General features: G+C 47.0%; 1 protein-coding gene across 1 annotated transcript in view; it reads right to left on the reverse strand.

Moving 5' to 3' along the window:
- Positions 1 to 27,538, reverse strand: part of LOC146812222 (protein-glutamine gamma-glutamyltransferase E-like) — a 107,203-nt gene that overhangs the window by 58,075 nt on the left and 21,590 nt on the right. The window contains exons 2-4 of the mRNA XM_085619252.1: positions 9,294 to 9,440; positions 6,781 to 7,023; positions 6,517 to 6,635 (exon numbers count right to left, since the gene is read on the reverse strand). Of these exons, the coding sequence (XP_085475378.1) occupies positions 6,517 to 6,635; positions 6,781 to 7,023; positions 9,294 to 9,440 (509 nt within the window). The remainder of the gene's footprint in view (positions 1 to 6,516; positions 6,636 to 6,780; positions 7,024 to 9,293; positions 9,441 to 27,538) is intronic.

Consider the following 27,538-nt stretch of genomic DNA (forward strand, 5'->3'; position numbering starts at 1 on the left):
AGCAGATCCCCATCCGGGATCGTGATATTGAGGGCCTATGATTTTGCATGGTTGATTTTGAGCCCGGACGCCTGTTCAAAGTCCTGGAGCAGCAAGTGGATCGCCGGCAGAGAGCTCAGCGGATCCGATAGGGTAAGAAGGAGGTCGTCCGCGAAGAGGGCGATCTTATGCTCCACCCCCCGGAGGGAGATACCCCGTGCGTCGGGGGACCGGCGTATCATAATGGCGAGGGGCTCCACCACAAGAGCGAACAGTAGGGGGGACAGGGGGCAGCCCTGTCGGGTACCCCTACAGATGGGGAAGGCCTGCGTGAGCTGACCGTTTACGCGCACTCTAGCTACCGGCGAAAGAAAGGGAGCCATAATGCGCGCCACCATCTTCGGGCCCAGACCCACCCTCTGTAGCACCGCGCGGAGGAACAGCCAGTCCACCCGGTCGAACGCTTTCTCCGCGTCAAGTGAGAGCAAGCATGCCGGTATCCCCCAATGTTTGGCTTTCCCGATGATGTGTGCTATTCGGCGTACATTATCTGCCCCTTGACGGTGCTGGATGAACCCCACCTGATCCGGCTCGATAAGATTGGGCATGTGGACACTAAGCCGTTTAGCCAAGAGTTTAGTATACAACTTAAGATCTGTGTTTAGCAATGCGATGGGCCGATAAGAGGAGCAAAGGGTATGATCCTTCCCGGGTTTCGGGATGAGAGCTATTTCCGCCATTGCCATATCAGTCGACGGGCCAACCAACTCGTCGAACGAGTTAAAGAGACGCAGAAGATATGGTTGCAGTTGCGGCCAGAAGGTGCGGTAAAAGGATACCGGCAACCCATCCGGGCCAGGCGCTTTACCCAACGGAAGATCGCGCAGAGCGTCAGCTATTTCCTCCGAAGTGATGGGAACCTCAAGAAGTCCCGACTGGCGCTCACTTAACGGTTCCCAGGCACAGGCCTCCATGGTAGAGGCTATCAATTCCGGCGCGGGGGGGTCAGCGGTATAGAGAGTTGCGTAGAAGTCGTGAAACAGTTGGAGCTTAGTCGACTCTGAGGTGGCCCAGGATCCGTCCGTCCGTTGCAGCTTCGCGATGTGGGCCTTGGCCGCCCGTGTGCGCAGGCGTCGTGCAAGCACGGCACCCACCTTGTCGCCCCCTGTATAGTACCGCTGCTTAAGCGCCAGTAAGGCCCGCTCCGCCTTGTTCGTTCTGTGGGCTCGGAGCTGGCCTCTAAGGATAGCCAACCGGCATTTGTGTGCCATCAATGGACGTTCGTGGTCCATTCTCTCGAGCAGTTTGACCTCCCGTTCGAGTTTTTGCTCGTACAGTCGAGCCTTCCGTGCTCTCGCGGCCGCGATAGCAGTGAGGGTACCCCGGATAGTAGCCTTGAAGGCGTCCCACAAGAGGGGGAGGGGAGTCCCCGGAAGATCGTTTGACGCAAAGTATGCTAAAATAGCTGCCTGTATTTCCTCCTTGTCCACCGGGTCCCTGAGGACGTGATCCGGGAACCTCCAGCGACACGAACGCGGGGGGCCAGTGCTTCGCTTGTGGAAACTCAGCTCCACGTGGGCGTGATCCGAGATGGAGATGTTGGAGTGTGTCGCCGAAATAGTATCCTTGAGCAGGGAGTGAGAGACAAGTAGCAGGTCTATGCGGGAGTAAGAGCGGTGCGCATGTGAATAGTACGTGTAGTTGCGCAAGCCTGGGGAGTGGTAGCGCCAGACGTCCACCAAATTGAGGGCACCGAGGGAGCTCTTCACTGCCGCAGACATGGCCCCCACCCCATGAAAGGCCCCCCCACAGCGATCCAGCTCCGCATCCCACACCAAGTTGAAGTCGCCCCCAACTATGAGGTCCGTAGTTACCTGGTCCAAGTGGTCCCTGATCAGCCTGCGTAGAAAAAGATCCTGACCCTGATTGGGAGCGTAAAGGTTACATATGGTGAGTATGCGATGCCCCCTCTTGACCTCAACCTTCAAGAACCTACCCTCACTGTCCCGAAGCACCTTAGACACCCCTGGTTCGATTCCCGCCCGGCAGAGAATAGCCACCCCCGCCGTTTTAGTGGTCGCCGAGGCCCAGAACTGCCTAGGATAACGAGGGTGCGCCATAGGGGCCACATCAGCCTTAAGGAGGTGAGTCTCCTGGAGGAGAATTATGTCAGGTTTCTGGAGCAGGAGGTACCGCCACACTTGGCGACGCTTGTTGGGCGAGTTGAGCCCCTTCACATTAAGGGAAAGGACCTTCCAGCACTGCTCACTAGTCATAGTCCCAGATCCCCCCGGCATGCAATGGCCCTCTCATACCTCCATACGCCAGCACCCCCCCCCCCCGCCAAAAGGGCACCAAAGATGGGGAAAGATAAGGAAAGGAAAAAACCAAGGAAAACCACACGAGTTCTTAACCGGCCAACATGGCCAACATGTCCTATTCCAGTCTAAGGAGTAGCCAGGCCTCGCGGCACAAGCTGTCCCAGAGATGTCACTCTCCCATGGATAGGCGTGGGGGTTTGTCATCGCCCGGCCAAGAAATCACAGCACCAAGAGCCCGCTCCGGGCCACCGCCTCTCCTGTAGGTACGCGAGTCATAGCGAAAAGCAGGCCCAATCGCATCACCCCGGCGGGGTGCCAGAAACAGGAAAAGTGGAGTCACCAAAGCGGACACCGGCCCAAAAGACCGGGAGCACTCACAGAGGAAATGCCAGCAGCCCGGGGAGTTGACCACCCCAGGGGGTCTCATTTGGGGGGCGAGACCTGCGAGCCCATCAGCGGCGAGCCGCCCTCTAGGGATTTGATGTGCTTGATAATGTCTTGCTTATCCCTTGACGATCTGCTGCCATCCGGAGAAGAAGGGTGCTGGGAACGGCGCACTGTGGACCACTGCGGTTTCGGAGGGACCCTACGAGCAGTCGCAGGGCGCCGCGTCGGGCTGGCCGATGAGGAGTCCGGGATCTGGAACAGCTGGGCCACCTCCCGATAGGAGTGGAGCACTCGGCGCTTGGATTCCCACTGGAATATGAGAGCGAAGGGATGGCCCCACTGGTAGCGGATGTGGAGCTCCCGCTGTTTGTCCGTAACGGGCCGAAAGTCCCTGCGACGCCGGAGGGTCGTGGAGGCCAGGTCTTGGAACAGCTGAACAGGCGTGCCTTTATATAGGATTTCAGGTTTGTCTCTGGCTGCTTTGAGGATCGCTTCCTTCTCCACAAAGAAGTGGACCCTCGTCAGGATGTCAGGGATGAGTCCAGGTCTCCCAGGCGGCCCCGAGACCCTGTGCGCTTGATCCAGGGCTGGCGGCGAAGCATCATCATCCCCGCGAATCTCCTGGAGCAGGTCCGCCACAAATGTCATTATATCTTCCCCTTTGGCCCCAATCGGAACACCCCTGATGCGAATGTTGTTACGGCGCCCTCTATTTTCCAAATCCTCCTGTTTGATCTGGAGCTCAACGTGCTGTTCCTCCAGGGTCGCCAATCGCTGCCATAGGTGTTCCTGGTCCTCCGTGCGGGCGTCCAGGGTTTTTTCCATGTCGTCCACGAGATCTCCCAGGTCTCCCACCTCCTTCCGAAGGTCCTTGACGCAGGCCTGGACTTCAGTGCGAAGGGACCCAATCTCCGTCTTGAGTTCCTGCATGAATAGCGCCATGAAGGACTGGGTGACCGGCTCCGCGGTGGCACCCCCTCCCGATGAGGCCGCGCCCGACTTTCCCCATAGGTCGACGACTGAGGTATCCTTGGAGGTCGCCGGGGGCTCCTTCCCGGACTTCGTGCGAGTCATGCTGCAAATCTGCCCGTGCCAGTCCTCTCCGAGAAGGCCAGGTCCCCCGGCAGGCAGGCCGCTCCCAGGCTATGGCCGCCGAGCGCGCCGAGACGAGCAGGGGTCTAGACACACCGGCTCGGCAACCTCTCACCCTCCGGGGCCCCTCCACGAGTCACCACTGCACGCTCCTGAGTCGGCGGGGTCTCCGCAGTGCTTTGCGTTCGATCAGCCACAAGACCCCAAAGCCTGCACTGGTGCCCCGGCTCCCAGTCCAGTCTAGTCAAGGGCCCCACAGTGTCCCACGGCCTCTAGTCTTCTCACCCGTGGGCGCGATGTCCCTGCGCAGAACACCTCGGCTCAAGCAAGACCATCAACAGTCTAGGGGCCCGTAGACCACCCCCGGGAACAACTCACTGTGCACAAGCTGGCGTCTCTGTGGGGCTCCGTCGCCGGGTCTCCACGGGCTCCTGCCCCAGTCGAACTGTTCACGAGTTCCAGCGTGGTTGAGCAGTCAGTCGCAGGTCGCTCCTCAGGTCCCCAGCGCTGACCAACGGCCCCAACAAGAGCTTAGCAGGCCTCCAGTGATCACGGGGGCAGCCCCGTGCCCAGCCGCAGAAGATGAAGGCCGGAGCTCCAGGGCACGGCTCTCCACCAGCTCAGGGTCCGATGTAGTCTCCCAGCTGGCCCCCAGTCTCCCGCCGCCAATCTCGGGGCCACTACTCGCACCCCCGAAGGGCTCCCAGGGCCGCCACACCGCCGGATCCGAGCTGCCTCAAGGGGTCAAGGTGGCGGCACCTTTCCCGGCTCTCCACCTAGTCCTGCCCCGAACCGCCAATCTCCGGGGGCAATGCAGGCAAGGGAGCCGATCTCTAGTCAAGGCCCCAGAGGCCCCAAGGGTCCCAAGAGTCACCAGTGATCCGGCAGGGGGACCCCGGGCTCCCGGAGACACGGGCCCGCCACTCCACCGGGTTCTCTTCAGGGGCCGACCTCGCCACCCAACCTCAGCCGCTCCTGTCTCAGCAAATGGCGGCCAGGCCCTCCTCCGCAACGCTCAGCTGTTCCGACTAAGCAGCGCCATCCAAGTCCCACAGCCCGGATCTCCTCATGGGCCCCGGGCCCCGTCTCACCTCTGCAGTCGCCGTCGCTGCGGGTCCAGCTGTCGCGCCACTGCTCGTCGCCTCTCCGATCCGCGCCCTCAGCAGTCCGTCAGGAAGGAAGGCCAGGTCGGGGGAAGATGGCGGCCACTACTCCGCTACTCCGCCCGCAGGGACCCCAAGACCGGTATCCCAGGCGGTCCGGGGCCCGTGGCACCACAGGGCAGCTCCGAGGCGACGAAAGGGCAGCTCCGATGCAATCCGCCTGGCCCACCGGGCCTCCGACCTCGCCCCCACCACAGATGTCAGGCGCCAGATGCCGTGAGCGAGCAGCAGGCAAAATGGCGGGCGGGACAGCGATCTCCGGGCCCTCACCACCGCAGAGTCCCGAGCCCTCCGCCGTCCCGGATCGCCTCCGAGCCCCTCGCCGGTTGCCCCTCGTCTTCAGCCCCACTCGGGCGTCGATCTGAGCCCAATCGCTGCCGCAGAACCGCTGTAAAAATGCAGATGATCCCAGCGGCGGCCCGGAGCTGAAGCGGCGCACGTCTCACTCCATTGCCTGGCGAGACCACCCAAGAAATACTTTTATCCATTTTAACTTTTCACACATCCCCATTAAAGGAATTCTGACACGAATGGTCAGAATACATCTGTGGCTACAAACAAGAAACCTTTGCCCATATTTTATGCGTTTGTCCAATTCTACCAAAAAGGCAAATATGGTTTAGGCCAATATTTAATTAAAATGAATGCTGTCACATGAAAAAAGCCTTGAGACACTCAGTGATTGGGGTAGATCTCAAAATGACAGCTAACATATTTAATTTTTTATCATTAGTAAGTTGAGGTATGCTCATTCATACGTCTTTTGAATGTTTAGCACAGTCAATTGAGTTATATGGAATGTTTTAAGATTTTTGTATCTTAATGTTCTATTCATGTGCTTTTATGATTATTTTAAATATATATATATTAAATAAAGTATTTTGATTGATTGATTGATTTTCTTTTTAGATGTGGTGTTTGTATTTTATAAGTACTGGAAACTTGTTTCTTAAATGTTTAACTAATGAATTTGCTTTATTGTCTGAAACATATTGAATGATTTTAATTACTCGATATAAGTAATAAACTATAAACTATGTGATATGCCAGCAAAGGGAAAGAAAGTGAGGTATGTGTGCACTATATCATTGAGAAGGTTTGCAAATGTAACTATATAATGAGCAACTGACCTAAGCTGCTAGTACCCAGACTAAGTGAAAAGGAAAGTAAGAAAGGTGTTCATGGATATCAATTAGGGATAGCCATCAGGGGTAGTGTCTACTACCTGTACCTTGATCTTAGTACCCTGGCACTGCCTTTTTATCCATGGTCTGATGGGTCACAAAGGTAACAGTAGCACACAGAGTAGTAGAGAGAAAAAGGGCTCCAATGTCTTCTTTACTTCTTGTTGTTTGAGTTACTGTCTTTGCCCCAAATCCTCAGCAACAACACAGGAGGCCTGTGAGGAGCTAAGGGTGTAATGATGTTGGTCAACTCTGTGATGTCATCATCAGTCAGGTGTGCATGACTTCACTGTTGCTACATTTGGTAGTTTGATGAATATTAAAAGATCACACTAATATATTCTATTAGCAGAGAAAAAGCTGAAATGCTGTAGTATGTTTTGGATATACCTGTCCATAGTTCCATCCATAGGTTTGGATGTTCTTTTCATTTCCCATGTAAAGCATTCCATTCTCATTCAAAACATACTCTTTCCTCTCTTCCTCATCCTCCATGTAGACGTCATCATCTGAAAGCAACAAAATGTGGTTATTGCTAGTCATGTTGCAAGTAAATGTCGCCGGAGTCATCCATGGCTCAATCAATTCTGTTTTACTTTAGAAAGAATGAATGCACCATCACCGATTTTCAAGAACTTTCTAAATTGTGCTTACCTGAAACCCAAGGGTTAAAGAGCATAACAAAGTTCCCTAAGGTGTAGTTGCTAGGCTCGTCATCAAAGGTGATCTGGACACTCAGCTTATAACGTCCGATGATGGCATTGGCTGGACTGGAAATGATAACATTCAGGGAGTTTGCAGGACTGGACTCCACGATCGCTCCCCAAGATCCACTTCGCAAAAAACGGGTGACCGGGAAGACAATCTTTGTCTTGGATGGCTGTTCGACTGCTGGTCCTTGAAAGACACATTAAAGAACACGTGTTCATGCAGTTGTAAACAGAATCGGACATGCCTATGGGGCAAGCAGGTTGTGGCCATGAACAGCTCTCAAAAATCACTATCTGGGACAAATATTTGGCTTTTTGTGGACCTGTTTTATGGTCTGCAGAGCAGGTCTTTACTGTTGATTTCTCTGATGTTAACACAAATATTGCCTGCATCAAACTCAAATCCAAGCAGTCTACAGTACCTTGAAAAATACTTATAAAGCGCCTTTACAAGTTCAAAACTGCCCCAGTGTGCGTACACGGGCCACTTTTTTAGGTTTCTAATTCACTAAGCCAGTCTTCTTAGGTGCCCTTCCCTATTTTCTGTCCCAGTCCGGCCCTGGTTTGTAAGTGTCTGAATCTTGCCTGTGTGGAAAAATATGCAAGTGTCTGACATACATTGCCATTGAGAGCTTTGGTGGCATGGATTACTTATATTGAAGTGATTATCTTAAATGAACATGAGGTGACAGAGAATAAAACTCTTGCTCTAGTGGCCAAAAGGGAGTGGAGGTAACAAGTCCATAAAGTAGTTGTGATGTATATTACTTTACAGTTAGCATGGAAGTCAGAGGTCAAGTAGGGGTAAGCAGAGATAGGCATGGGAAGTGAGTGCGTCCCTTAGGTTGCATTTGGCACCAATACACTACCTTTACTACCTCTAGTGGAACATGAGGACTCTATTGACATGGGGGGAATGACTGTTGAAGTTTCTTATAGCTCTCTATTTATGAATATAAGGATCTTCCGAGGCAAGTTTCAGACTAAGGGTCAGTCATGTTATATAATCATGGTCCAAAGATTAGTAATTTCACATCTGGCACCCACTGCCTTTTTCATGATTTGATCTCTATGTCTGTGAATTGAATATATGAGGATAATTTATTCGGCTATGAAACGTATATTGAGAACTTGTCCTACCTCGGTGTTTAGACAAAATATCAGAAAAAAATATTCTGTGGACAAATTACCATGTCAAGAATGTCTTGGAAGAAAATATTGTGACATATCTATAGGTAAGGAAAGTTTTACTATATAACTCCACCTATATGTACCAGACATGGAGTCGAGAATAGTAAATCTATCTATACCTACCTATTTGCACTCATCTTCTCGATATTTTGGTCCACGATAAATATTCTGTCCACACAATATTTTTGTTTCTAGTATTCTATCAGTGATCCGCTACCTCATAAGTTCAGGTAAAAGACTGTTTGCCCATTAGGGACATATTTGATGGGAGTTTATCTGACTTTGTAATAATTATTTCTAGTGCACTATCTATTTCTGAGAGGAGTGAATGGAAAATATCACTAGCCTTTGTAGATATTGTGTGATGCAAATTCCTGTTCCTGGGATGAGCATAAAACAGTGATGTCCTTTTTATAGGTCAGTGTTGTAGCATCCTCCCCAGCATGGGTACCTACTAAGGACAACACCACATACGTCTTTATTCTTATGAGTGTAACCACAAACTCAACATTCTAAACCTGCATTCACTTCACTACATTCTAACGCTTATGGCACAGTTCTACGGAGTCCATCAGGAGCCAACAGGGTTCCATCATTGCTAACTCACAAGGCACAATAAGTGTGAGTGCTTGACACTTCCCGATAGAGGCAGGACTCGACGAAATATCTTTGGGGCATATTATCAAGACAGGCGATAAAATTATCGCTGCTTTAGCGGCAGAAAACTGCGCTAAAACGGCGATAATGGGCTTGATAATATGCTGTATGGAATTCCAATTGAAGCTCAGGTTAGATGTCCTTCACGTTTTAGCGGCAGTTTTCTGCCGCTAAAGCGGCGATAATTTTATTGCCTGTCTTGATAATATGCCCCTATATTTCTTCTCTCTTCCTCCTCTTCCTTAGAAGGAGGAAAAGGCATCTAAGGATTATTTTTGTGCAGGAAAGTGCCCCTTCTTGCAAAAAACAAATCCTGCTTGTGACCATGATGCAAGTTTGACTGTGTTGGCCCTAGCCAACACATAGTGCGCCAGCGCAGTGACAGAGCAGGAGTGCGCTTTATATTAGTAAACATTCTCGCCCTCTCCGTATGACACAGTGCAACAAGTTGTGTTGCTGCATTGCGCTGAATTAAATATTGATAAATCTGACCCTCAGTGTATAACCTAAAAATCTAGCTGGACTTTACAATTATGTGAGCCTAGAATATCAGCCCTAAAATGAAATGGAAATCAAATGTTTTTGAGATGAGCGCATAATTATGATTACCTGTATGTGCAGTGAATATGATACTTTTCCAGCCTTCGACAGATGAGTTGAAGTTTAGGGTGATTGGGAAAGATTGTCCCCTTCTGACGACCAGCCCGGGGAAGCTAAAGACATCTGTATGATGGGCTTCTTTGATTGACTTTATCTCTTTAAAAAGATGAAATAATATTTTAATTTAGATAGTGATCTTGGCAAAACATGCATTTTTGCTGATTTACGTCTTAGTAGTAGTTCTTAAGATAAAGTTGTAGCAATAGAAATTTTTAGTCAATTTCAAGTTTGTTTTGAATTCACTTTAAAAGATACACTAATAAAAAGCAGTCCGTTTACAATCAGTACCAAACAAAACATGTCTAGTAAGTTTTAACATGCATTTATGGAACAAATAACCCTACCATATCAGAAACAATCAACATAATTTAACTAACATCCTACTTGTAGGAAATTCGTTTTTTGATTGAGAGGGGTGAGGCTGTTCTCAAGCAACAACCACAATCCCTGTCAGGGTGAACCACAAAAGTCACTAAGTTAACCTGTGCTCAACGTTCTGGTAGCTTGGCACAAAAGCAGTCAGGCTTAACTTAGAGGCAATGTATAAAGTATTTATGCAGCATTCAAACAATAATATAGTAAAAATACAATACAAGAAAAATACCATACCAATTTTGAAAAAAAAGAGAAAATCAAAATAAATGAAATGACAGCAAAACAAAGTAAAACCAAACAGTAAAACCAGAGTTATGAGTTTTTGCGAAAAACAAAACCTAGGAGTTCAAAGCGACAACTGCATACATGTATGAGTGCAAGACTGGGACAAAATCAAAGGTTATGGCCGACCACGATGGAGAGCAGTTACAATACATGTGGTGGATTGGTGCCGGTCTGGGCTTACTTTTGGACTTAGAAGAAATACTGGAGAAAAAGGCCTGAGAATGTAAATTTCAGTAGAGCAATGCAGCTGGTGGTGTCGTAGAAGGAGGCGTCATTGTTGGGGAACTGCTGGGCAAAGCCTCGGTGAAGACTTTGATGTTTGGACTGTGTCACGTTATTGAAAGTCAAAAACCTTCAGCGGAACAAAGCTGCATGATGTAGCTGATGAACGTTCCATGAGGCTGGATACTCTTATGAAGAAGAGACGCTGAACAGGATTTACTGGTGCGCACAAGAATGTAGCGGGGGCTACCGCAAAGTCTTGACCAGAAATGCGCTGTGGGCAGATCAGCGAACTTGTATGTTCCTGTATCCTATCAGTCTTCAGACGACTGTTGGGTGACAAATTTCTGTTTTTGGCTGTTTGGGCACCGTTAGCACCACTTCCAAGAGTCGATGACAGGGTGGGCAGCACGCAGAGGGCAGGACTCACCTCAGGCAGGGGCCAGGGTCAGGGTTCACTGTTCAAGGTGTTCAAAGCTTGTTATGTGTTTGTAGCTCACACAGGAGTCCACACAAATTGACCTTGGTGTCCCTCTGGTAAACCTGGGATCAAGCATCAAGGCAGGGCTCAAGCAGCGGGCATTCTTCTGAGAGTACAAGGCTGGTTTTATCAGGGCAGTCCTCTGATGTACAAAGCAGGCCTCAAGCATCAGGGCATACCTCTGAAGTAAAAGGCGGTCCTTCTGGGGGTCCTCTACAGATCCAGTCATGAACTGAAGAGTTGATATGAGGGACTAATATTTATGCCTGGTGCCAGCCTTTGGAGTGGGAGTAACCTCTAAAATGTCTTGTCTGGTTATGGAAATTTCCTTTATCCACTGCTCAGGTTCCAACAGGTCTAGGTTGGCAAAAGACAGGTGCCAAGTTCTCTGTGAGTATGCTAAAGGCTGCCACTTTGAAATGTAAGTGGGACAGGAAACACCTACTCCCTCTTGGTCTCGCTGTCTGGGAGGAATACAAAAAGGCCAACTGCCCACTATTTATAGTCATGTGACCCAGGACACAGGCTGCTGGCACCAACTGGGTAGGGTAAGAAAATGCCAACTTTCTATTGAAGATGGGACTTGCATTAGTGACATTTACAGCATGATACATTCATGTAACAGTAGTTTCCATCATATTCCACTAAAAACATAAGGATATCGCACATCTGGCATACATTTTAAGGTTGTAGTAGATAAACAAGTTTCTTATTACTCACCATCTTCTGAAACCGGATCTACTGTCGGAGGGGCACAAATACCTTCCCTAAACGTATTCCATTTACCCCACATTCTCTCCCATTTTTTAGGGCACCCTCTGTGAACATACGTGGCTTTTTCAGCCACCATGGCCATATCCATATCTTTGCACCAGTCTTCGAGGATTGGGGCAACAGCCACCCCCCAGAGTTTGGCAATATTCCGCTTTGCTATTGTCATACCAAGGTTTGCCCAAGCTTGGGCTGTGTGATTCATGTCTGTTGGTTCCCAAATATTTAGGAGACATCGCTTAGGCTCAGGCGGTACAGGGCTGGTGCTAACCTGTGTGATGGTGCTCATTACTGACGTCCAATACAGTTTAATTGCATTCCCAAAGTGTGTGATAGAAGGTGTCTATGTTACCACATTGGTGCAGACAGGATTGATCATTGGTCGTTCCTATCTTGCATACTGTCACTCTGGTAAAATATGTCCTGTGAAGTACATTGAGTGGTATAGGACTCAACTTAGAGGAAACTGCCACCACCCTAGGGGACTCTAGCGCCTCCTGCCAGTCAGTGTCGTCCAACTAGCCCACATTAGTCTGTCATTTTTCCCGCAACAGTTGCATAGGATCTAACTGATTATTGACAATCTTCTGGTATATAATTGAGATCGCCTTTTTGTCTACGTAGTCCATCAAAAGTCTATCTTCTAATGGAGAGGCCTCTGAAGGGATCGTATCTGGTGGGATGGCCGCTTTGAGTGCATGTTTAATCTGTGTGTATCAAAACAGCTCAGTGGACGCCATTTCGTATTGGTCTTGTGAGTGGGCAAAGGTGACGATTTTTCCCTCTTTCCAGAGGTCACCCAGTCGTGAGATCCCTATTGTGTCCCATTGTTTAAACCCCTTACTCTTGCCCAGTTTGCCCAGCTTGCCTGTGTCCCATAGCGGGGTTTGTTGTGTTAACTTGTCAGTCCAGCCCAAATGTCGTGTTACCGCGTACCATGTGTGGACGGTATGCGCAGTCAGTCCTAAGAATTCTAATTTTCTTTATAGAGTACTTGGTTAATCCCTTCGACTCCCCGGGTATGTCTATCTAGGCGGTATGCAGGGTCAGTTTGGGGCGAGTGGCGCCATTGATTAGTCACTGCTAAGTGAGAGGCCCAGTAGTATGTCTGGCCATTTGGAAGTGCAATACTGTCGTCATACCAGCTCCTGATCAATTTCGCTGCGGCTATTCTAGCGGGTTTCCCATCCCATAGGAGATTGTTCACCTCTGAATCTATTGCTTTGAAGTATGATGTGGGAACACAGAAGGGAGTGTTATGGAGGGCATAAAGAAATCTGGAAAATCCAACTTTAATATTCAAGAGGATTTTAAATTACAAATCCTTTGAGACCAAACATGACATTTCTCTCTGTTCCCAATGTACAGTTAACACTTATTAAATGTAATAAGGTAACCAAATGTTGTCCTATGGGAGAAGTAGGCCTCACAGTAGTGAAAAACACATTTCACTACCAGGGCATGTAAAACTTAAAAATACATGTGCTACTTTTTAAACACAAAGAACCCTGCCCTATAGGATGGTTAGGGCCTAGCATAAGGGTGACTTATATGTATTGAAAAGGGAGGTTTAAGCCCGGCAAAATGTTTACTTTGCCAGGCCAAACAAAGGCTGTAGTGGCAGGCCAGAGTCATGTTTTAAAGTGCTACTCAAGTGGGTGGCACAATGAGTGCTGCAGGCCCACTGGTAGCATTTAATTTACAGTTCCTGGGTACCTGCACTTCCACTTTACTAGGGATTAACAAGTACATTAAATGTGCCAATCATGTATATGCCAATTATACCATGTTTCAAGGAGAGAGTACAAGCACAGGGTCCTCAAATCCAACGAAAATCCATTCAGGAAATAGGCGGGGTGTAGGCAAAACGTTTGGGGTGACCCTGCAGAGAGGGCCAATACCAAGACTGCTCCAAACTCTTTCCTTCTGCCTTCTTTTGATGAATTGCACTACTGAGAAAACTACAAAGGGATCATCAGTGCCATCATCTCTTTTTCAGAATGCATCTCCTTTGAAAAAGCTCTGCCTTATCCACAACAAACAAAATCCCTAACAGAGGACACTATAGTAGTAGGTGACCACTTCCATTGTTTAATTTTCGCAGTTACAAATTCACTTTCCAAGGTGTTCCCTGGCTCATACCAGTTACGGCTCCTCCGCTATGCCAGAGGAGCATCACCCCCCCCCTTGCTGGCCAGTTGAAAGAAAGGAAAAATAAAATGATAATAAAACAGTATTATTATAATTGTATTTTTCCCCTGGACAGAGCCGAGTCTTTTGGAGCGGGGCGATGCCATGACAGGCACACAAGGGGAGTGGCGGGCAGCACTGCTGTCAGTGTGTATGACAGTTTGGCTGGCAGTCTTAGGACGGCCAAACTGTCATGTGCATTGACAGCTCCCTAACCCAAGCTGCATTGCCAGGTGGAGAGAACAGCAAGTGTAGGCTCCCGATTCCCTTTGGAGCAGAAAGCAAGCCCGTTTAGGCCAATCCCAGTGCTTCTGTCATGCTGGTACCAGCATGAGAGAGAGAAGCTCTGGGAATGGCCGTGGGGAGTCTGGGAGCCTCAGCATGTACACAGCAGGAAGGAGAAGAGTGGCACAGAGAAGATCAGCGAGGAGCAGGTAAGTTCTTTTCTTTTGTATATTTTGACTGTCATCCCCCTGCCACCCCATTCCCCTCACCTGCACCACTACTCTGCTGTGAGAGCAGTCACTATGGGCTTGTACTCACACTTTTGAACCTGAAAGCTGGCCACAGCAAAATTTGCTATATAGGTGATGCAAGAAGTGTGGTGTAATCATTGCGAAGTAGCATTCAAACCTCAACTGGACTTGCTTTCAATGTAAGCCAACACTTGGCTTCTCTATACCATTTCTGCCAGCAGAGTATCTCTTTAGAGATCTTGGTGTGAGAGCTTCCTGATCTCAAATCCTACAGACCCTAATAACTTTGGTGTGTTCCCTTCCACATGTGATCCCAACTCAGATAATAAAGAGTCTTCTTGATGCGATTCAGCCATGTAACCTAATGGTACCTTGCAATTGATAGCTTTTCAGTATGGCCTTTTTAATTAAACATTAACACAGGATCTCAATCTTAGTCAGACCAAGAGTGATTTAATTCACGTTTGCTCCACAATTCTCGTCTTGGGCACCTGAAAGCCTCTGGGATTGCGGGAAATATTTGTTTTTTTGTCTCATTGAATGGAATCATCATTAGGAAATATCTGGAGGTTTGCTTTTGCGCAAATCTTCCTCAGGCTGGGATCTGCAGCTCAACAGAACTTTGCAAAGATACTTCTTTTTGTGCAGTCCTGTAGAAGCTTCAGATTTAGGGCCAGATTATGATTCTGGTGGTCCACAGACTGCCAGACTCATAGTGACACTGCGGTGTTGCGGGAATGGCGGTTCAGCCACCGCTGCACCGGAGGTCCGACCACCCCAATACAAGCTGCCGCCATTGCACTGCCGCAACCAACATGGTCCCGCCAAGTATATTACGAGTTTCTTCACTGCCAGCTGTCTCATGCCGGTAAGCCCGCCATGAAACTGCTGGTGGTGAGGAAACCTAGGGGGCCCTACAGGGCCCTTGGTGCCTCACTGCACATGGTGTGCCACCCTGTCTTCATGCACCTCCTATTCCAACATAGCATGAACTTTACAGTCCATGCCATGCTGGAACATGCTCTGGCTGACCCACAGTGCTGCCTTTCTAAGGGTCTCTTATGAGCCTTTGGAAAGGCAGCTCTGTGGGCCAGCAGCACCAGGACCGCCCACCAGGATTACAACATGTAACTTTTTCGACTTTGGTGCCGCCCTGCTCCCCCACTGCCAAGGTTTTAATTAGGCCCTAAATCCTTTATTATGAGTTTGCTGGTAAAACCCGCCAAACGTGCACATAGGTTAAATACGGATAGCACTGCGATCAGTAAATAACATGTGTTAAATAACACTGATATGAGGTTTTACCGTGCACCAGAGAATCGTTATTTACCGTATGTGTTAAATACCGAATGGCCCTGGTTAGGAATAATTGTTGGGGTAAATAGCGCAGGACTTTAACAAAGCGTCTGATCAGGAGTTAAAAAACTCAGGTGGTATTTAGCATGTGCTAACTATGTATGTCTGTAATCCATGTGCGCTACTTAAAACATGTGATATTTAACACATATGCTATTTACCACATGCTTAAAATGATACCTGTAGTAAATAACACAGCACCCAATTACAAGTATGAGAGGTCATTAAAAACCAGTGGAAAATACCACCATAAAATCCCAGCGGTCAAAAGCAGGTTGAAAGAATTCATGAAAGTGTCGAGAATGAAAAAAAAGCTGTAAATTAATAGAACAATTCAAAGACCAACACAATCATGCAAAAACAGAGTTAATACACTGTTGGAGTTGAAAATAATAAAATATAACACTCGCGGACACACAGGCACAGACCTATATTAACAGCCATTGACATGTGGAACTCTCAGAGGTGTATTGCGGTAACTATCACTTCCATTCTGCAGTCCAATTAAATGGATACAGGATTAATAGGCCATTAAACATGCTATTCCAGATCCATGTTCTGCTACAACAAACCATGCAGCATGAAGGTGTAAACCAGGTCTCCAATCACTGACCTTAAATGACTCAGCGACACAGAATAAGAGCCTGGATTGACAGAGAAAGACTGGAACTCATGAACACTAGTCAGCTTGAGATCCAGAGGATACAAAGGCTTGATTTGGAGACCATACAAAACATATTCGCACCGTTAAGAATACTCTGGAGCCCAAAATTGGAATCCACTGCCATCCTCCACTGTACGGTCTTCCCTAGTCTGGTAGCATGCAAATGACCACGCTGAACATGGAGATCCATAGTGCATGTCTTTATTCTTCAGAACGCAAACATTAGCTAATTGTATGCATTGCATCATTAACTTTATTACCCACACCCAAACAATTACGTCATTCTTACGGAGTCCATCAGGGCCCAAGCAAGTTTGATCTGCGACAGACTCCGGATCGCATAAGCCACAATGTACCTTTGAGCGTTGTCTTACCCACTGTGCTGGGCAAGGACTTCACCCAACCCCACTGGGCTGGCATGTACTACAACCTCATTGTGAAGTTTTGGATCAAAATAGGCTATTTCAGTAGTGTTCTCATTTGCATGTTTGATTTTCCTAAAGTTTCGGACAGATTTCGGTAACCACTTGAACACAGCGTTCTATGTTGTCAAGTCTCTCAACGGGCCACTGACAGTGGCAAAATCACGAATATACCTCGAACAGTAACTGCCCATTCCAGGGAAGGATCGCAGCATTGTCACATCTTGTGGTGGGGTAGTGGGCGACAAGGCTTGTACTTTAGAGGTTCTGGCAACATCTCCCTTTCAGAGAAAATATGGCCAAAGAATTTCAGTTTCATTTGGTGAAACTCACACTTTTCTGGATTCAATGTGAGACCGGCATCAGCCAGCAAGTGGTATACTTGTGTAAGGGCTTTGGCATGCATTTTTGGAGTGGCTTAAAATGTCAGTATATCATCACTATAATTAAAGGCACCTGTGACAGGCTGTATTTTGTGGCGAATGACATCTTGAAAAAGTTCTGCTGTTGACGACACCCCAAAACGTAGTCTTATATCTGAACAAGCCAATATGAGTCAAAAAGGTGGTGATGTACCTGTGGTTTTCCTCTAGCTCAAGTTGCTGGTAACCCTTGTTCAGATCGGGATGAGAAAAGTCTTTGTCACCATTCAGTTGTGTAATCATATCTGCAATGTGCGGACCAGGATGCCGTTCTCTGTCAATTGCCTTATTAGCTTGGTGCATGTCAACGCAAATGCTCCACTGTCCTTTTTGGCCACTACCAATATGGGTGAAACCCATGTTGTCAGACCAGTAGAGCGTTCAATGATATCATGTTTTAAGATCGTTTCCAGTTGTTTATCAACAGCTTCCTGCAAGTGAAAAACAATTCAACTAAGTAGTTGAGCAACATGGCTAATGGTCTAACTGATATGAAGTTGCACTTTGATGGTCTTATGATTTCCTAGTCAATGAAGCAATGATGGAAACTGACTTATGATGTCTGCATGTGCATTTGTGTTATTTTTGATGGAAACCAGACCCATTTCTGCAGCAGTACTGAAACATGCAATTGAGGAAGTACCTTAAAGAACATAAGTTGCTTATTGTTCCTTTGTCTACTTGTGTCTCATGGTGGCTACAAATGATCCTTGACTTTGTAATGGTGTGCAGGCAGCCCACGTGTACACCTTTGTCTTCAGAGTTGAGAGATGGGGTACCGGCAAAAGATCATTGTACTTCTTTCACGGCATTGATGTTTTTCAATGCACCACTATCAATGATAAAAGGTATGGAACAACCATTCACCTTTAATGTGATCTTGGGGCAATGTCCAAAGGAATGTGGTTGTTTCACGTGGCAATCTCTCCCGGACTTGGACTCATCTCTGCATGAAGCCAAACACACACGCTCCAGACATTCACCAGTCAACACCATCATTGCACAGTCATCTTCACTGTTGCTCGACAATTACATTGAAGAACCTTTGGAAGATGAATTTGATGATGATCAACTTTGTTTATTTTCCACCTACTTCGATTGGTGTCAACGCTTGACCTTTTGGGCATGGCTAGAGGATTTCTGGAACTTTCGGGCATCCATTTTCTATTCTTAACGTGATGCAGTCATTTTCTGTTTCACCTTGCAAAGCATTACAAAATGGTTTTCTTTCCAGCAACCCTTGCATGTTTGTCCAATGGCAGGAGATTTTACTACATGTGGAAAGGAGAATCCATATCTGAAACATAATTTCTTTTTCCTCTGAGACATCACTTTATGGCCCTTGACCTTGTGTTTCTGCTTATTTTTCATGTTCAATGCTGATTCACTCTGGACTACTCCTGATTCCATATCAGTAGCTTGTCAATCTGCACTGTCGCTTGCTCTCACAGCCATGAGCCTTCCTCCAAAAGGAGGCCCAGATTCACAAAGGTTTAGCATCGAGTTAGCATTACGTTTGTAATGTTCTCATGCAACCGCCCATGCTTTTTGATGCTAAACTCTGTCTACTAACATTAGTAGACAGGGTTTAGTGCCCAAAATTAATGCAGCTGGAAAGCAAGCTTTCAAAGGAGAAATGTTTTCATTTCAACTTTCTTTTCCTACTTTCCAGGTGTGCTGCACTATGTAGGAAAAGGTTTTAAACTTGTCTAGCCATAGTATTTTGTACAAGAAGGGTACCCTTCCTGTACAAAACCTATGGTAGACTAAGGCATGCACCCTAGCACTATGGCGCTAAGGTTTGTGCCTAGCGCACAGCAGCTAAAGTCAGCACCAGTGCTAGGGAGAAGGGGGAGAGAGCCACATCTCTGTGAATATGGAATTATCTGCTCTCTTCCTGTCATGCAACACAGCGCAGTCTCTTTGGGTGCTGTGCTGTGTTGAGTGACTCCTTTCAGAATTTGGGCCTGAGTGTCTCACACATCATATGTCATATGAATGAGTTAGAAAGGTAACCATTAATGACTTTGAGACAGATGACTTCTTCAGCATTGAATTAATTGAATTTGCAATTTTGATGTGGACTTCAAGTCTTTCAGCAAACTCATTCATCATTTCTCCAGCTTGCTGTCTGGCTTGGTTGAAGATATACCTTTCATGTTCGACGTTGGACATTGGATTGAACTTGATTCTTAATGCCATGTTAATCTAACAGTAAGATATTTGATCAGCTTGTGGTATTTTCTTTATCGCTTCTTTCATACCCTTACCTCCACGGTTGTAAAGTATTTAATGAGCTTTTTGTCATTTGTTTCTTCTGGGACGTCAATTAAATCATTGAATTTTCTGATACAGACATTGGAAACTTTCAAATCTCAAAGACTTTTGCATCGTGCTAAGTACAACAGGCAACTTTGGTGCTTGCCACTTCAAGTACCAATGGCTCCATAAATACAACCATTGTGCGTTCACTTGTATTGTTGTGGATGCTATTTGCTACTTTGAACACACTGGTCTTCAGCCAGAAGTCAACTTGATGTTGGATGCCTCATTCATCATTCTTGCCGGTGGGTACAATTATGTTCTTTCCTCCCAGACGCCTCTGCTTTCCTTGGTGCACTTTTCTGCACTTGGCTATCACAGCCCTCTGTCCTACTCTGTACCTGGTTGTTGCTGCCTTTAGCGCTATCGTACTGTATGTATGCTTGCTCTGTGTAAAGTTGTGCTGCACTACCTCTTCTTTCGGCCTTACCAGCAGGTTCCTGGCTGACTGTGACTTACCTTTGCCTTTTTGTAAAAGCCTTGCACTGGCTGGAGAGGTGCTTTGACTCCACATGCCCCAACCATCGACTGCTTCACTTCGATGCACGCATGGGATGCAGGAATAGTTTGCTCGACCTCTGCAAACTCTCAGGGAGAGCACTCTTGTTATTTAGGGAACAGATCCCCTAACTCGTCAACAGTCAATTTGCCACTGGAGTCAAGGTAGCCTGGGTGATGATGAGGGTGTTACTCCGAAACCAGTCCTAGGATGCTTGTTTCCGGTCCAGGGAAGACTGGGCTTGGCAGTTCGAGCTGGACTATTCTCATGAGGCACAGGGTCAAGACTGATTTGCATATAGCTGGGTCTGAACTGGGGTGGTGAAGTGAGCTAAAGAACGATAAGGGATTAAACCCAGATCTGTGACTTGGGGTGAGTGTCTGAAAAGTTTCAGCACTCCGTCCATCATCTCCTGGTATTTGCTTTATATTTTACTACTAAACAGGTAGTCACAATTGCAGTTACCTTTCAGTTAAAAAGGGCAACATTTGAATGGTGCAGCAGGTGCAGTGGCACTGGGGACAAAAGCTCTAGGGTCCCCACTAAACACATATTATTGCTTAATATTACTACTAAACAAGACAGTCACAAGTGCAGTTATCTAGTAGGCAATTGGGTTATAATTTCAATGGTTCAGCAGGTGCAGTGACACCAGGACCAAAAGTCCTATGCACCCCACAAAACACCAAATATTGCTATATCTTACTACTAAACAGGCAGTCAAATGTGCAGTTACCTTGCAGACAACAGGGTCCTGATTTGAATGGTGCTGCAGGTGCAGTGGCACTGGGGCCAATAGTTTTCAGAACCCCGCTAAACACCAAATATTGCTATATTTTACTACTAAACAGGCAGTCATAAGTGCAGTGATCTAGCAGGCACTTGGGTCATGATTTCAGTAGTGCAGCAAGTGCAGTAGCACTGGGATCAAAGGCTCTAGGCACCCCACTAAACACCGACTATTGCTATATTTTACAAATAAACAGACAGACACAAGAGCAGTTATCTTGCAGGCACCGGGGTTACTATTTGAATTTTGCAGCAGGTGTAGTGACACCGGGCCCAAAGGTTGTCAGAACTCCTCTAAACACCTAATATTGTTAAGTTCTACTGCTAAACAGGCAGTCACAAGTGCAGTCATCTAGCAAGCACTAGGGCCATGATTTCAATAGTGCAGCAGGTGCAGTGGCGCCCGGACCAAAAGCTCCCGGTACCCCACTAAACACCTAAAATTGCTATATTTTATTACTAAACAGGCTGTCACAAAAGCAGCTAATTTACAGACAACTGAGTCATGATTTGAATGGTGAAGCAGGTGCAGTGGTACTGGAGCCAAAAGTTGTCACAACTCAACTAAACACCAAATATTGCTATATTTTACTACTAAACAGGCAGTCATGCAGTTATCTAGCAGGCACTAGGGCCATGGTTTCAATAGTGCAGTAAGTACAGTGGCACTGGGGCCAAAAGCTGTAGGCACCCCACTAAAAAAACGACCATTGCTATATTTTCCAACTAAATAGGCAGTCATAAGTGCAGTTATCTTGTAGGCAACAGTAGTGTTATTTGAATGGTGCAGCAGGTGCAGTGGCACCAGGCCAAACAGTTGTCAGAACTCCTCTAAACACCTAATATTGCTATATTTTACTACTAAACAGGCAGTCATAAGTGCAGTTATCTTGCAGGTACTAGGGGCATGATTTGAATGATGCAGCAGGTGCAGTGGCACAGAGCCTCAGAACTCCTCTAAACAGATAATATTGCTATTACATCAATTAATTCTATGATTTCCCTCTTTCATTTAATATTTCAAAATATTGCTATTACTTTCCTGCACAATACCCCTAGTAACAGCACAACATATTGCCTTTTTGCACATAAACAAGTCATAACACTTTGATAGACTTTCTGTAACTTATATTATAAAACTACTCAGCAAGCTACAACTTACAACAAAAAACAGCTTACTATTAGTCATATAGGCGCAACCTAATGCACTTGCCAATGCTTGTTTCACATGTTAACACTGTCTAGGCAAAGGTTTTATCTCATGAGTACTCGTTTAACATACAAAGCCATAATAAGCAACTGAAAGATGACCAATCAACCTTTGCATAGGGCTTCTACTGGACAATAACAAAGATCTTTGCAATTTTAGTAACTTTTGATGCGGTTGAGCTAGAAACTACTGTTTTTGTTACAATCTGCAGGTTAGCAGCATCAAAAAATTCCAGTAGCCCTGACTTTAAATAATGGGAATGCATTTGTAGACTTCACTGCCTTTAAAATAGTTTTACATGAGAATGTCTAAATATACGAGAGGGAATTTATTGTGGTACGCATTAGTTGAAGATAACTGTACCACAGTTGCATATTTAGGAGTGTGAGAACATTTGTCCAGAAGAATTCAGTAGGAAGTGAACATATGTATTTCTAGTTTAAGCATTTTAAAATATTTAATACATGTGTTTACGAAAAAGAGAAGTATTTTTTATAGTAATGTCTTGTATTTTAACTAAGAATTTCTGAGGTGGACTGATCCCAGTGCCCATGACAGTATCAAATTTATATCTAGAGATTGCAAACCTCTTCAGGCACGTGTTCAGTGTGGCCCAGATGAGCATTAACTTTAAAAATGTTCACTTTCAGATCAAATCACACTAACAAGTTTCCAGATTCTACAACAGGATGCCTGCCAAGTGCTAGAAGTTGCTGAAGGCATAGTTATCCGTTTCCCAAATATTTTTCAGCGCTTGCACAGCAATACTACATGAACTCCCCTAACCTAAGGTAGCAGTCTACTCACTTTGAGGAATTCCGCAGTGGCTCAAGGCTAATTTCGATTCTGCACACAACTGAAGAAAGGGTGCACACATCTATTCTGTTGCCTCGAATGGAACTCAAATATCGGAAGGAACAGGGCTCCTGAGTACCAAAATGAGCTACGGCGCCCATCATCTGTACAGGCACAAACCAATCATTGGTTCATGACCAGATTGTGATGTCATATTACCTCCTCGTAAGTCTTCCTGGCCACAACAGAACCCTCCAAGCAATTTTACGCTCTAGCCCTCCCACCCATCCCCAACATGGCCGACCTCCTTCACCCTTGACCCAGTACAAGAGGAGGTACTACCCACACCACTTCCTGTACAACTACCAAGCCCAGTTAGCAACCACATGAAGCCAATAGCCAAACAGGGATGGAGGGATGGGAACTCATGTAGGAAGGAAGACAATACTCTGAGAAGTGAAGATTGCCGGTAAGTAACCGGGCAGGAGTCCATTATTATCTGTCTTCATTGGTAACCAGTTGCACAGCCTTCAGTCACCAATAGGAGTATGGGCAGAAAGTTTGCAGCCTCCCAGCAACTATTCAACAGTAAAATGTTCTATTTTTAGAGGGGTTGATAGTAAAAGGGTTACTTTACTAATATAAATTATGTAAATTAAACAACACATTCGTTCATTATGATATTTAGTGTGGTCCAAGCAATCTTCATGGGAAGGAATAGACAATGCAAAAAAGCTGAGACTGAGAATGATGAGTCCGTATTTGGATTGTTAAAGCACTCATTTAGAGGGTTGCAGAAATTCTGCACTCTGGTAGAAACAACCAGTAATCATGTTTGAGAATATTTTTTACCACACTTATTCTGCAAGGGTATTTCCCTCAAAACCTCACTGTAATAGTGCCCTTGATTAAGCCCAGCTTGATTAAGCCTGCTCAGAGAAAGACAGATTGGCTCATTCAAAAAGCTGCCTTGGAATTTTGGGTCACGTCGTGGCTCACTGGAGTAAGGTCTCCCTAGCTGCTGGGCTGACAGGGAGATGCGCGTCCAGGCCTAGAAGCGGAGAGGTCCCCAGGGAGCGCGAGGTGGTGAGCGCTTCCTGGGTGGACTGGTTTACGCATGGGGGCACAAGCATGCCAGGGGCTGAGTGCGCGCCTGTGCATCCAGTTGTTGGCGCCTTCCGGATTAGAGGAGATGGATGACTACGGCTACCAGTCCTGTGGTGAGTGCCGCATAGTGGTCTGGTTTACTGCCTTGCAGTGGCTTAAATCTTAGACTCTTACTCTGCAGCTTAAGTGTTTAATTCCTGGTATTTGAATTGTTCCTGCTTGTACTATGGTGGCCCATCAACATTGGGGTGTAGTGCTGGTGGTTGCCTCCTTTCTGAGGGGCTGTGTCATGGAGTCTCTTGTGGCCTAGTGGTTAAGGTCTAAAATGCTCGCTCTGTAGGTCGTGGGTTTTAGTCTGGGTGTCTCGGCGGCCCTTTTCACAGCTGCCAACATCTGGGTGCAATGTGGGTTATGGGGGCTACATGTTTCCTGGTCTGCATTCGGGCAGGGGTGTTGGTCGGTGGAGTGACATGTCTCCCTGCCAACTGAGCGGCGATGGTAGGGTTACATCGTTGGTTGTCAGCATAGCCTGGTTTCAGGCATTTTTCTTAGTGGGGGCTTGGGGCCCAGCCAGTAATGTTGTTACCCTTGACTCACGGGGCAGAGGCTTCCACTGGTCTCCCTATATTCTATGGCTCATGTTTTGGAAACAGTACTGTGGGGTATCTGAGGTGTTTGCCGGGTTTCCTGGGAGGTAGTGTTTATGGGGGCATGCCCTTAGGTTTTTTCTGGCTCTCCTTCCTCCTCTTTTCAGGGAATGAGTCAGGTGAGTATTGGGCATTGGCTCCTGTGTAGTTTTCTGTGGTATGTTTCTTTTGGGTGTTTATTAAGCCCCTTGCCTTTGGGAATGTCTGTGTGTCTCCTGTGCTGCCCTTCCTGCCTTCAGTTACAGTTGTGCTGTGGTCCTGGGCACGCCTTTTTGGGGCAGAGACGGAGGGCCCTGTGTCTGGTTTTGTTTGGATGGGCTTTTTTGTTCACCTCTTGTGATGTGGGGGGATTCTGTGTCCCCCTTTGTGGCATCGCCTTTCTCTGAGCTTTTTAGGATGTTTTCGGTGGAGTGGGATTGTTTCCTGGTGTATTCTTCTTGAGTATATTTCTCTCTTTTCTCTTAGATGGCGAGTGTTGGAAGGGGCAGATGTTTGGGCCACCTGTTTTTGTTCTGTGGACGGCTTGTTTTGCCTCCATGCTCCCTCATTTGGTGGGTCCCCTTTGGTTGTGGTGTCAGCCATTTGGGGTTGATTCCTTCAATGTCCATGTCTATCCCGGGCTGCTCTTTTCTGCTATGACTGGGGACATCTGGTTTCCAGATGTTGTGCCAGACATGATGGTTCTTTTTGGATTTAGGACACTAGGTCAGGTTTTGGCGGCAGGTTATCTTCTTGGTGTGTTCTGTGTTTCTTTCTTCTTCCTGTACATGTCTCAGTATGCTGGGGTCCTTTCTGGAGCTCTTCTCCTCATTATCATGGGCTGGCCACTGGACTGGGGCTGGCTTTCTTTGGGGCTTGGTCTTGTTTATCTGCCCTCCTAGTGGCGGGGACAGCTCGGCTACTGGTGGCTTATTGCATCTCTCATGGTTTGGCCAGGATGGCCTCATTGCCCTGCTGCTCGATCCGGCTGAACGGTTGGTTGGTTTAGGTTGTACTGAGGATGTTGGTGGTTGTCAGTGGGTCAGGGTCATCTCTTTGCGACGTTTGAGAGGTCCTTTCTCTTGCACCTGCTGTTCAGTATTCAATCCTGGGATTCCTGGCTGGGGTGCCATCCTTAGTTCATTATGTTTGTGGGCATGTTCTCCCGGGGGATGCTAGCTGTCAGTTGTTCCCTTTGTGCCCATGTGCTTCTGGGTCAGCCTCACTCTGGCCTTGGTTTGCTTGGTTCTCTATTTTCCCTGGTCAGTGGCTGATTGGTTTGGGCCCTGTGGGGGGGTGTGGCCGTCCGGGCCGAAATTTTGCCTGTTTCCTGTGTTGAGATTGTAGGCTGCCTCTACTTTTTCCAGTGGTTTTGTTGATATTTATTTTCTGTCTGTGTATGTTTCAAAGTCCTGTATTCTGGGCTTGGATGCTGCTCCTTGGGCTGCTTGTATCTTTGTACTCTGCTTTCTTCCAGTATCGCTGGGGTGGTATACATTGGGTCACATGGCGGCTGCTGTGTACGGGTTCCTTGAGCCTGGTTTTCTCTGTGGCCTCTGTTGGGGTCCACAATCCCGGGTTCTAGGTCTCCTGATCCCAGTTACCCCTGCTGTTGTCTCAGATCTGAGCTGGTGGGCAGTGCAGGCCCATCTTTTCATCGAGATGCCTCTGCGGCTCGATTCATGTCTGTTTAAATTGTGGGGAGCAGCGTCTGTGGTTTCTGATGATCATTGATGGTCCCGGTTGGGGATTTCCCCCTTCCTGGACTTTCCTCTCGCTATCTGTGGTGGTCTTTCATCAGGAATGTCAGAAGTGGGTGGCCCTTCCAGGGCTTCTTTTGATTCCCGCCTTGGTGCGTGGGTTCTTCGGGTCAGTCCGTTGCTGGCAGGCAGTAGTCTGGGGCTGACCAGACCTGCGGTTGTGTGCCTTTCCTCTTTGGCTCTCCTTCCCAGGTTCCTGATTCATCTGCTGGGGGACACTCGTGTGCTGCTGGTGGTCCTGGATGGCCCTGTCCCTCTTGGTCCCCAGATTTTAGCCTCATGGTAGTCCAGGTGCCCTGGTTGTTTTGGCCCTCCGTCTCCTCTAACTTCAATGCTTCATTTATGCCTGAGGTTTTATCTCTTGGTTGAGGATTGAAGTAAGAGGGTTGCGGTTCACAAGGCTTCGAATGCATTTAGCAGAGGCCCTCCTTCTGTCTCGTGGTTCTTCCCTCTACTGTCCTTGGGGTTTCGTTAATGTTGTTTCGGCATTGGTAGTGGTTTTCTTCAGGGTTTTCCCCTGCTGTGTTCCCTGAAAAATTGTCTTGCTGTTCGGTGGGACAGTTTTTTGGCCCGTTAGCGTTGTCTCGTTTGCAGGCCCAGGGATCTGCCTTCATGGCTTTTTGATCCCCATAGAGGTCCCTGGCTGAAGTGACAGGCTGGGTGGCAAAGTTGCTGTGGGGCTTTCTCCTGCTTGCCTCTTGATGTTGTCTTTGTTTAATTTCCTGAATGTTACCTCAGGTGTTTGTTTCTCTGGTCCCCCCATTTGTTTTAGTGATTCTGGGGGGCATTTTCTTTTCTCACATTTTCCTTGCAGGCCTGGTGGCTTGATGGTTGAATTTCTGGATGACTCTGGATGACTGTAGCACCAAGAATTAATGAGCCTTCTGCAAAGACTGTATACCATGCAGATGACAGAACTGTATTTATGTGGATAGATCAGTGAGTTTCTGTTTTTGTCCAGGAAACCTTTTGTTACTTGCTGTTTGTAAATTTCAATCCTGATATAGCTGAATATATATTATATAATATAGATACTTTTTAACTAATAAAGTACAACATTCTACTATATATCTATATTATGTATATAGTAGAATGTTGTGCTTTATTAGTTCAAAAGTGCACGTGGAAGCCTCTCTGAGTGGATTCTGAAAAAGGTGGCAGTGGGATATTGTGACTTGTAGCCTTATATTGCAATAGAAGTATTTGTTTGGAGCATGACAGTCTGATTCTCCATCAAAGCTTAATCCCAATGGTATAACTGACACTTTATTATCTTTTATTATGAACACCTATTGTGATGCCACAAAACATCTTTTGATGGCATAAAACCTTAGCACAGTTAAAGAACCGCTATTGTGTGTTTTGGACAGCACAGCTATGCCTTAATAAGATAGGCCAAGAATGATACAGCCTTGTCACCTC

Source organism: Triturus cristatus, chromosome 7, assembly GCF_964204655.1.
Source record: "Triturus cristatus chromosome 7, aTriCri1.1, whole genome shotgun sequence".
Lineage (NCBI taxonomy): Eukaryota > Metazoa > Chordata > Amphibia > Caudata > Salamandridae > Triturus > Triturus cristatus.